Below are 11,172 nucleotides of genomic sequence, written 5' to 3' on the forward strand. Positions count from 1 at the left end.
TTTCAAAAATTACTATGCTGATAAAAATACTTTTATATTTAATGGGTTTAGGGTTTAGCGGATAGGATATATTATTTAAAAATTATGCGAGTAGATAAATATTCAATATTTGTATCTAAATCCAAAAAATCTATGGGACTTATATCCATGTCCAATTTAAAAAATCCACCCCTATCCGAGTCAGACCCAACCAACCAGGAGTGGGTAGATGAGTTTTTCTTTTCATTAGTGGGTAGGTGGGGAGTTGGTGATTTAAATTTAAATTTTAAATTTTAGTGAACAGTGACATCAATTTAAATTTTAGTTTTATTTGATTTACACAGTGTGAGTTGGTGATTTATGATTATATATATATATAATTTATTAATTTATTTATTGCCGTATTCTAATCCTATTTTAATTTAATTTTATATCTTTAAGATTTATCATATTGCCGTATCGGTATCGTCTTGTGTTCGTGTCCCATGGGTCCATGCTTCATAGATCCGGCCCATATTCTCTCCTACAATTTTCGGTGAGATTCCTCAAATTTTGGGCCCCTAAACCCAACTCTGTAATTTAATACTATGCTCTATGTCTCATATATAAACGATCAGTTTGACAAGACGAGAGAGATCTACTCTCGGTCCATTGCTCGTACCCTCGCCTCGGCATCATCGGCTTGTAATCACTTTCTCAAAGTTCTAGCAAATCTTGAGAGTTGTTCTTCATAGATAGACGAGATTTGTTTCTAACACTTTGAGATTGATTTGATGCGCTAGTTGTCTTAGTGATTATCCCTTCTGTCCAACTTGTAGTCACTGAGTTCATTACTTTGAGGTAAAAAAAACACAAGCATGATTCGGTTTCAAATTTCTCTCCTTTGTAGATCTGAAAGTTAGGTGAACGATGGATGGATCGATGCCCAACATAAAGAAGTGGATTGTGCTCTACCCTGTGTACATAAATTCGAAGAAGACGATTGCCGAAGGCCGCAGGATTAGCGCTGAGAAAGCATGCGAGAACCCTAATTGCATTGAGATTGATGACTGCTGTAGGTACCTCAAGCTTCCATCTGCCATTGAGGTATACATGGTCAAGCTCACTTTTGTTGCTTTTGGGCTTGTAGATTTGTGTGGCTTTGTTAAATTATTTGGGTTTTTACATTGTTGCAGTTGGATAAGGCGTACCCTCGGGACTTCATGCAGAGAGGGAGGGTTAGGGTGCAGCTGAAAAGACCAGATGGGTCTTTGGTTAATCCTGCAATCGCTACTAGTAAGGATCGATGAACCCAAGGGCCCCTATTCTTATGCATAATCTAATTTTTGGTTTGGAGTTGATTTGTCTTAATGAATTTGGAATGAGATTCCATTGGTGGAAGTGGAATATAATTAACCAGATTCTTATGGAGCTAAACATATGATTGATTGAATAAAGGGGCTGGTGTGGCAAGAAATATAAGTGAGAAAGAACCATCCCATCCTATTTGTTTGTCCTGTGAGATAGAAAGAAAACCCTCGATTTATGTGTTATCTATCTATCAGTTCCTACTTTTTTTAATGCCAATATTGGTGACTGGAGTTGGGCCAAATCCTTAAGCTCAGAAGCGTTGTTTGATGAGCAATGTAAGGATTTGCTTTGATCCATGAGCCATTGGCATCGCTGCCAAAACCTTTGGTGCCTTTCTTTCTTTTCATTGGTGAAGCTTGTCATTAGCATCCCAAATCAGCATGCCCCTGCTTCCTTTAACAGAATAACAGGCTAGAGGTTTGAATAAAATCTATTGACTAATAACATGTAAACATGACAAATTATTTTCATTGTTATTGTTAACCAAAGCTCTTGGCCTGACTATGGTTAGTGTATAATAAGTTCTCTAATTTCAACATGATGTTATAGTTGACTTAGTTATGTAGTTTTTGATTTCATCTACACACTACAAAAGTTCCACGTACTACTGTATTTAGAACAAGCGCGTATACATGTATTTAAATGTCGAGGCCAAGTTATTGGTAGGTGCCATTTTCATGTTTCATATTTCTTCCTGTTTTGTATTTCGGTAGGTGCCTTCTTCGTTTTTCATATTTCTTTGTGTTCATGTATTTCCACTCTTCAACTTTGGTTTAAGGCATTAAGTATATATACTTCATAGATAAATCCCCAAATTTTGTTCCTATTTTGCATATAAGAGCTTCAGATGTGTTTTATTTTGATCGTATTTTTCAAGTTTGTCTCGAGAGCTTATCAATCTGATATTGCAATTTAAGAAAGCTAGGAGAATGTTGCTACTGTTTATCAACATTCAGTTATCTGATTGGAAATAATTGTCAGTTTTGATCTTGCCTATGATGTTAAGGTCTTTTCCTATATGTAATGATGCTACCGTCTCTCTCTCTCTCTCAAGCTCTTGAAAGATACTTGACATTCACATTTTTTAATTACTTCAGTAAATGCTAGATGATGTGATACAATATTGATCTAATAAACATGGTACCCTACTTACCTTATCTCTCTCAAGATCTTGAAAGATCGAATTATCGAAGATGCTTATCAATAGCACTATTCAATTACTTTCAGTATATAATGTTTTGCAATATTGATCGAACAAACATGGGCCCTATCTGAACCACAAAAATGTTTTAACAAAGTCAGTTCTGGAATTGGAAATCTGAGTTTTGAATGAATATCCTAAATTCTGTAGATACTTTATACTGGCGACTCAGGTGAGATAGTACTTTTAGTTGCTCTAGCTTGGTGATCATGTCAAAAAGAGGATTTCTTTTGGACACAAGGCTAAAACTATAGGTCATCGGATCCAAAGAAAGGGCCTTTTCTTACTTGTTTCAAGGCTATATCTTAGAACTTTTTGCTAATATGTGACCTTTTGATGGGCATTAAAAGTTATGTTGATAGCAATCACTGAACCAACAGAATATGTTTGGTCAGCAGCTGTTGACAAATGAAGGATGTAGGTCCATTGAACTTTCAATAATATATAATATGTCTTAGGGCATCTCATGTTTATATTACAGATGAAAAGGAAGAATTAAGCACTAGAGCATAGCCATCATGCTCATTAATTCTTTATTTGCACTAACATATCGCCATATTACAGGGAAGCAGCTCATGTTTCGGGTTGCAGAGTTAGTTCCCAAGCACCACGGGAGGACCAAGAAACAGGAGCCTGCAGCAACTTCTACTACGGGACCTTCAAAATCTTCAAAAGGGGGAAAGAAGAAAAAATAGAGACAATCTAATTGTTGTAACATAAAATCCTTTGTCTTTCATTAGCTTACTGGTAAATATTAAATTCCGAGTACCCAAACCTTCAATGTTTTTAACTGTCTTCTGAGAGAAACAGATAACTTAATCGCTGGTCAACATCTTCTATACCCCATTATGCTTTCATACGAGCTTGGAGTTTTCCATATTTTCTTGCTTTTGTTCTATTGAGAGTTGAACTGGAGGTTTGGTGGAATAATTTGATTGAATATGACCAGTTGACTTAAATACTTTTGATTTGATGCTCACAATTTTATTATAAGGAAGCTTGTGTTATTCATGGTCTCAGCGCACGCCTATTAGCCTTCAAGGTTTTGGTAGTTAGGTGCCAACATTTTCACTTCAAAGAGTTGCCCTTTGATATGTGTCCATTGCAATATAGAGTGTAAGCCTTGATCTGCACCTCGCTTTTGGCTGACCTGGAAACCGATGGCATATATGTGACCGGCGGGGATCTCGGGATTGGTGCTTAGTGTGTCACTGAGCTCGAGGAGGGATCAAAGGAGGCGAAGGTGGAGATGTCGCAACCGGAAGGTGATTGGTGATGACAAGGAGGGTTAGAGTTGGAAGGGCCACACATTTCACATTTGAGAATTTATGGTAGATTCGATAGAGAGAGTAAGGTTATTGAATTGGGTACTTATTAAGCGTGTAAACTGATATTTGTTATTCGAATCCGTATTCGATAAAATTAGCTCTACCATATTCGTATTCGGGATTCAGATTTTTCATAAAAGACTATCTGGATCCGGACATTTTAATAACCGGCTATCCTGATCTGGAACCGGATCGGATAGGATTTTTTTTATCCATTCCGATCCGATCCGTTTTCACCCCTCCATCCCGACCCAATGGGCCAAAGCTTATCGATCCGACCCGATAAGGAACTGGTCAAGTCGGTCATCAAGGCTCGATCCACTTGTCCTCGAACAAAATCCCCGATACTCTCTCTCCATACCTCCTCTTCTACAACGACAAATATGGGAAGAGATCTCGAACCCAAGCGCGGCCGAAGCAAGAAGCGTACTCGCCACTCGTCCGTCTCCTCCTCCTCCTCTTCGTCTTCTTCCTCCGAGAGCCAAAGCCCAAGCCCACGAAGTCGAAGGAAGCGCGAGAAGAGATCGAGTCACCACCAGAAGAGGAAGAAGAGTTCCAAGGAGGAGCGAAGGCGGCGGCGGAGGAGGCCTCGCGAGAAGAAGTCGCATAGGAGGCGTGATGATTACTCCTCGAACTCCTCCTTCTCCTCCTCCTCCGAGGAGGAGGAGGAGAAGGCTGAGATTGCCGAGCCGCAGGAGATCGCCCGTTCTATTCTTAGCGATTTCCCGTATGTGGCCGGCGAGCTCGAACAGGTAATCTTCTTCTCATCGGAAAAATTTGATGTCAAATTCCCAGATTTGTTTTTTTTTTAAATTACTTTTCTATTGGCCAATCAAGTCCAGAGACATCGATTCTTGTTGTTCTTACATAATTCTTCCTCTTTCTAGCCTTCATAGTGTCTACTTCATATTTCCTTTAGATTAGACTTTAATGATGAATGATAAATTACACAGTCACAATTACCGCAGCTATCAATTTGGCATGGAAATTTCCTTAGCCTTTGCTGATAATTTTCTTAGTGATAAAGTCGATTAGCATTGAGTTGGGTCATATTTTACTTTTTCTATGTCATGGTCTGTCTATAGCCTCCATTCATTTTCTTTTCCTCCTCGCAAGTGCAGCTTCTCCAAATGATTGACAATGGTCAAGGTGTCGATGTGGCAGGACTTTCTAATAAGTCGCTGTTGAAACTTCTAAAGAAACTTTTCAGTTCACTAAAGCTAAAACAGAGTGAAAGTGGGGTTTACTTGCTGCCTCCCATGGGACTTCCCACGTTAGATGTTATTGGCCCTGTATTGCGTACACATCTTAAACCTTCAGATAATCAGCCTCAGAATTCCACATCGCCGAGTAGACGGCAATCTCTGTCGTCCAATCTTGATATGAAAAGGGAAACCGATAGTGCTGCTGTGCACTCAACAGAAGGAAATGAGAAGCAGGAATCTCCACCTCCTACTAAGAAAAGGTAATATCATATATTCCGTCTAACATTGCCTAATAAGTCTGAAATGTGATTCTACTAGGGATAAATTTTGCACTATTTTGATTTTTGAGCGCATGCGATATTTTGCTCCAGTCATACTTATTATGGTTAAATTTTATAGATAGTATGCATATCTATTTTGTTGGCATCCTATACTTCCAAATTTGACATTAAACTCAATTTATAACTTTCTGTTTGATTCATTTCCCATGAGTGAATGTCTATATCAGACACAATATCTAAATCTAGGTCATTCACTTAGCTAAGTGACTTGCTTTATGATTTTGGCCGACTTCCTTATAGGAACTCTATCCTAGCGACAAAACCCAGGTGGGGCATTTTTATAACTACTTTAAAGCTGTGCAAGCAATTAAATGCTAGTTAAGTAGATGGTAAGAGAATTTAATTATATTTTGACCTAACATTTATGACCATCATAGCAGAATGAGTTGAAGGCTAAAGCATAGTTTATGGTTTTGGAGGAACAGATCTGTATACCTTGAAAGGATTCGGTTTTAACTAGGAGCATCCAAACCCACACTTTCTCAAAATTAGTAAACTAATCAGGTTCAGAATGATTTTAACATGTTTTTAGGCCCTACATGATACTTAGGTTTGACCTTGACCATCTTATCCTGGATTCGTATTATGATCCAACTTATTTTCAGCTTTATTTTCTTGAAAAGATTTATACTGTTGGTTTGATTGATCCTTTCATTGTTTTGGCTGTCAACACACTTGTATTTTAGCTGATTTCCTTTGATGAGTATTTAAGTGCTCTGATCTGCACTTATGGATTTATTCTTTCATCTTTATTTGGGCCATCCATGAGACAAGATGGAACATTATTTTGCATTACTTTGTTTTTACACACAGATTATGTGTCCCTGCAGGTTAATTGGTCCTGAAATGCCATCTCGTGAGTTAATGGCTGCAGCAGCTGAATTGACTCAGGCTGAGAGTTTGCTTAGGTATTTTAATTCGGTAGTGTCAGTTCTATTTCATTATAGTGTTATATTTCATCTATTACATCCTTAAATTGCAGTATAACATCTTCTTTACTATCTTGCCATATTTTTATATTTATTCTCCATTTCTGGGTCTTTTGCATGTTTTACTTGTGGATTACTGCTATTTTTACTATAGATATGTTTCCACAATATGACATCAATTTAAGATTTAATAATATGAAAAAAAATTCAGGGATGCTGATGTGGAAGTTGACAATGATTTACTCATAGGCCCCCCTCCACCTGCCATGGTTGCCGAAGCTGAATCTGCAAATGAAGCCGAGCGATTCGAGGAGGTATTATTTTCTTAATTCCCCTTCTTTTCTTTTGAAGTAAACCCGAAGAATTTCAGATGCTGAACTAGGCCATGTATATGCAGCTAGGTTACTTAAATGCAATCCATCTTTCTCACTTCCAAGCTAAATGTTACCAGCTATTAGCAAAGCTGTCATATTCACAACTTAAACCTATTTATCTGTTTCTTCAATCTGTTGATCCATAAATCCTGAATAACCGAAGGTGCTACTGTCAAGTCATATTTCAGTGTGCAGATGAATACAATAGTTATGTTGGTATTGAATGTCTTAAAGCAATCATTGTAAAGAAATTATCTGCAGTAACATTATTGTCGTAGTATTATTAAGAACAGAATATATTTGTTGTTGTTATCTTGTTGTGCAATATGTTTGCAGTTGATCTTTTTGTCTTCCTACATTGTCACTTTCCTCTGGTATTGTAGTCTCAATATTTCTTATGATACTAATAGTCCCAAGTATTTGGTGATCTGACCTACAAGAGAGCACTTGATAAGTACTGATTGGTTGAGAACAATGTGTATCTTCTCTTTTGAATCTTAGTGAGTGTTTTATGACAAGTATGTATCATTCAATTCTTTATTTTGTTACTCAGGTAGCCCGAATTGCTGGAGCAGATGTTGACTCACCATATGAGGTTCTTGGAGTAAATTGGAAGATGTCTTCTGATAACATCAAGAAAAGGTGATATATTATTTATCCTTTTTCTTTATCAGCCATGTAGACAATTATTTAGAATTCTGCATATGGATTTCCATTATTCTTTATTGGCATATATGGGCACCTAAAGGGGGGAAGGAGAGAACAATAAATTTTCTAACTTTTCTTTTAATGGGCTGCATATTTTCATCACAAATCACAACAGAGCTAAAAATAATAGTTCCAAGCAAGAAAGAAGTGTAAAATCATGTACACAATGCGAGCTAAATCGACCTATTGCCACCCCTAGTTGTGATAGAATTTTGCTTTATCAATATCATACTATCATGCAACCATGTGTTTGTGGTAATGTATCTTGTGTTCCATGCCTTTGTATTAATTTAGCTTTCATTAACCCAAGTTCCCAAAATTAATGAATAGTTAAAATAGATTACGAATAGCTAAAGAATTTAGGTAATAATACATTATGCAACACAATATATTTTTATTGTATGTAGTTTTACCTTTGATACTCAATCATTCTGTGTGTGCAATAATTTCATTTTCTTGAAGCCACTTCAACTTTTATTAGTTTAACTCTTCATGAAAGTAATAAATTAATAAAGTTATTTTCCTGGCAGATTAATACTGTTTTCTGTTTTCCCGTAGATATTGGAAGTTATCTCTTATGGTGCATCCGGACAAATGCACTCATCCACAAGCACATCAGGCATTTGTGATACTGAACCAGGCTTTCAAAGATTTACAGGATTCTGGTAAGGTATGGGTTATAGACTTTGAAGAAAGAAACTCTGTTTTTTGGAGTAAGAATCTTGTAACCAAGTACGAGATTCTTGTTGCATAGTATACTTATTGAACTCTATATGATTTTAATGCCTCCACAGGATTTTTTGGACAGTATTTGCTTGTTTCTATTATTAATGTTTAGGCCTCTTGGCATTTTATGGAAGAAGCTCTGTTGGAATTACTGGTCATCTGAATCTTGCAATTTAGTGTGATTGATCTTGGTCTTATTAGTTTCTGATGTTTGAGTGCAATCATTCACTGTTTTGCAGAGAAAAGCTCTAGATGATAAAATACAAGCTAAAGAAGAGCAAGAAAAGTTTAAGGTAAGATTTCTTGAGATATTTCTTGTATTGGACTTGTCTTCTCTGTCAATGACAAATAATTGTTCTCCCTTTCTCTTTTTTCTTCTTTCTTTCTTTCTTCCTTTCCTTCTTTGTTTTTTTTTTTGATAATATGTTCAAGTAGTCCAAAATGATGTCATGGTCAGTTGCTTGTAGTCTTGTACATGAACTAATGCTATATTTATTTCTGTATGACATTATCTGTATTTTTCCTTTCCTTGGGTGTTTTTAGTGACTGCAAATCTATTGACATATCTTTTACTATTTGTATAGGCTGAGCTGCAAGCGCTGCGTGAAGCTGCACAATGGAGGCGATTGCAAGGTCATTTATCTTAAAATTGATAATAAAACTGTCCTAAATTCCGTAACTTCTGGAACATTAATTCTTGTGCTCTCATTCAAACTAGTCAACTTTAGTGGTTCAATGATACAAGACTGATATCTTGTTATTAGCATTCATTCTGGTGGGACTTTGAACTTCAAATGAGAACTTTTAGCTCGTTCTTCAAGTGTTGGTGAAAATGCACAATCATACAAACAACAAGAGATTGATTAAGTTGTGAAGTCGTCAATCTCTCAGCTTATTTATTTTCAGATGTATAGGTTATACTCAACATATGTTCTGAAGCCAATAAGCTGTATCAGTTGGAAAATGCAAGGAAAAGTTGGATATTTCAATAAATATAGTGATTCATTTTCATTTTATAGTGTGAGATATGATAGAAAGATAGCAATACCTAGGTAGATTTTTTTCGGAAGTAGAGTTGTCTTAAAGAAAACCTTGTTTAAGGTTGTTTAGGGGCTGAGAAATGATAAGTTAAGCATGTGATGTGGATATTTGCTGGGAAGTTATGGTTCATTTGTTTTCCGTCTTTTTGGGCTTTGCCTTGTACCCTACAAGTAAATTAACTTTTATTTACCCCAATCTCATTGACCTGCAAATAATCTTATTTATTACTGTCCTTGATTTGATTGTAACCCCTGGATAATAGAGGTTTCACCAAAAATCTAGGGATCCTTGGCCTACCTAGTTCCAACAGTGCGATGCGAGTATGCAGATGGGCATACATGTAAATTTGATTTTGGGAGGTAAATATACAAATAAGCAATTTCTAAGAAGCATATATGTATATTTATACAAAAACATATGGGTGAAGATTCTTAATGTTATATGGTATTATTAACTTATTATTATATAGTATCGGCACATAAAAAGAAATTGAAACATATTTGGCAACTTTGTCTGGGCCAGGAGCTGAAAGTCGCATTTTGGCGTAGGTATATCTATGGAGGGTGATGATGAACTTCTTGCAATTGCAAAAGAGGCACCAAAAAGGGATGAGTGGATGACAACATTACCGCCTGAGAGAAAAGTGAGTGCCTGGTTTTCTCGTCAGTTTCATGTTTCTGGTACTGAAAGGGCATATTACTTTTACATTTTCAGCCTGGAATGACCACACAGTCAACATCATTTAGTAGGACAGGTAAAGAAGGACGTGGTGATACCAGCAGTTGGACTGACAACCCTCTTGACAAAGCTCAAAAAGCAAAACAGAAGTATGGCCTTCTAATCTTGTGTTTATTTAAGAAAGTTATTTTAGCTTTAAGATTTATATTCTGTAGGGCATGATTAATCCAGCTATGATCATTAACCCTACTCTTCTGTTGATTTATATTTAAGAAAGTATAATCAGAACTCCGTGTCTTCTGTTAGATTCTGTCTCCATGGATCTTGTCCTATCTGTATAGAGTATGCTGTGGGCCTCTTCCATGCTTGTCTGAAGTAGTTGGTCTAAGTAGTCAGTCTATTTCCTATTTGACGGAAAAAGGAAGTCTATCTCTGACCGCATCATTGGGGTACTGCATTGTATTACTCAAACTTATAATGTTGTCTTCCCTCAGTTTCTGTTCTAAAAATTTGATTTGAGGCCAGGGAAATGATAACTAATTATCTGTTCCAGACTTGCAGTGTATGCTCACCAGTGCATGTTTCTTGTAGGCATTTGTCTGGATGTCAATTCTTTTATACTATGGCTGTGCATTTCTTTATACTATAGGCATCTGTCCTGTTTGGAGTTGAGCTGTGACTTCTACTCAACACTCTCTTTCATTGTGTGATGCAGTTACATAGAAGCTTACGACAAAACCAAAGCACTAGCAGAAGCAGATGATGAGAAGAAAAGACCAAGCTCAGATGCGGCATTGGTAGATAAATATAACTCATCCAAGCGGTCAATGTCTCTTCTCCAGAAGCACCGAGCGGAAAGCAGCCACACCCAGAAGAAAAAGAAAGCAAAGGAACCAGATAAAGAGAAAAGGGAATGGGAGGGTACTCACCCATGGAAACCTTGGGACCGTGAGAAGGATTTGGTAGCAGGACGGCAAAAGGTCAATTTGGATCAAGATAATATGGCGCAAGGACTGACTTCTCGCTTCTCCTCTGGCACTGTGCAGAGGAATTTTTTATGAGCAACCTATAATATGGTTTATGTTATTTAATGCGTCACCGCTTGTTTAACCACCACCTATTTGTCCATTGTTGGAACATTCTGCTTGCTAAGGGCAACTCGAATTTCCACGCTCGCACTATGTAAAGATTTCAAACTGCTTTTATGTTTATTATTTTAAAATGTTTAAAGTTGAGATCTTGTATGCATACATCGTGACTTCTAGTCAATAGTTCATAGTCGGGCCATCAGATTGATGAGAGTTTGGTGCTA

At 36.9% G+C, this 11,172-nt stretch overlaps 2 protein-coding genes across 3 annotated transcripts; both read left to right on the forward strand.

The window, feature by feature from the left end:
• Positions 1–556: 556 nt before the first annotated feature.
• LOC140770482 (signal recognition particle 19 kDa protein-like) lies at positions 557–3,503 on the forward strand. 2 transcript variants are annotated; one of them, XM_073111694.1, is made up of 4 exons: positions 557–663; positions 869–1,065; positions 1,155–1,254; positions 3,095–3,503. In XM_073111694.1, exons 2-4 carry the CDS (start codon positions 889–891, stop codon positions 3,223–3,225), a joined length of 408 nt encoding a protein of 135 aa, XP_072967795.1. In that variant the 5' UTR covers positions 557–663; positions 869–888; the 3' UTR covers positions 3,226–3,503. The 2 variants fall into 2 exon arrangements, with proteins under 2 accessions (XP_072967795.1, XP_072967796.1); XM_073111695.1 differs by having other exon boundaries at positions 660–769.
• Positions 3,504–4,190: 687 nt separating this feature from the next.
• On the forward strand, positions 4,191–11,095 carry LOC140770775 (uncharacterized). Its single transcript, XM_073112043.1, has 11 exons — positions 4,191–4,610; positions 4,980–5,323; positions 6,235–6,312; positions 6,545–6,647; positions 7,261–7,349; positions 7,974–8,085; positions 8,381–8,434; positions 8,726–8,774; positions 9,731–9,825; positions 9,897–10,009; positions 10,576–11,095. Exons 1-11 carry the CDS (start codon positions 4,242–4,244, stop codon positions 10,919–10,921), a joined length of 1,752 nt encoding a protein of 583 aa, XP_072968144.1. The 5' UTR covers positions 4,191–4,241; the 3' UTR covers positions 10,922–11,095.
• The last annotated feature ends 77 nt before the right edge of the window (positions 11,096–11,172 follow it).

This window comes from Typha angustifolia, chromosome 11, assembly GCF_048772165.1.
Source record: "Typha angustifolia cultivar Huaian chromosome 11, ASM4877216v1, whole genome shotgun sequence".
Taxonomy (NCBI): Eukaryota; Viridiplantae; Streptophyta; class Magnoliopsida; order Poales; family Typhaceae; genus Typha; species Typha angustifolia.

Bases quoted from the DNA above. Each gene is read 5' to 3' on its own strand.
- LOC140770775 (XM_073112043.1), top strand. From the start codon at position 4,242: ATGGGAAGAGATCTCGAACCCAAGCGCGGCCGAAGCAAGAAGCGTACT. The intron at 7,350-7,973 runs GTGATATATTAT...GTTTTCCCGTAG, and splicing joins TCTGATAACATCAAGAAAAG to ATATTGGAAGTTATCTCTTA. The intron at 9,826-9,896 runs GTGAGTGCCTGG...TTACATTTTCAG, and splicing joins CATTACCGCCTGAGAGAAAA to CCTGGAATGACCACACAGTC.
- LOC140770482 (XM_073111694.1), top strand. From the start codon at position 889: ATGGATGGATCGATGCCCAACATAAAGAAGTGGATTGTGCTCTACCCT. The intron at 1,066-1,154 runs GTATACATGGTC...ACATTGTTGCAG, and splicing joins AGCTTCCATCTGCCATTGAG to TTGGATAAGGCGTACCCTCG. The intron at 1,255-3,094 runs GTAAGGATCGAT...GCCATATTACAG, and splicing joins TAATCCTGCAATCGCTACTA to GGAAGCAGCTCATGTTTCGG.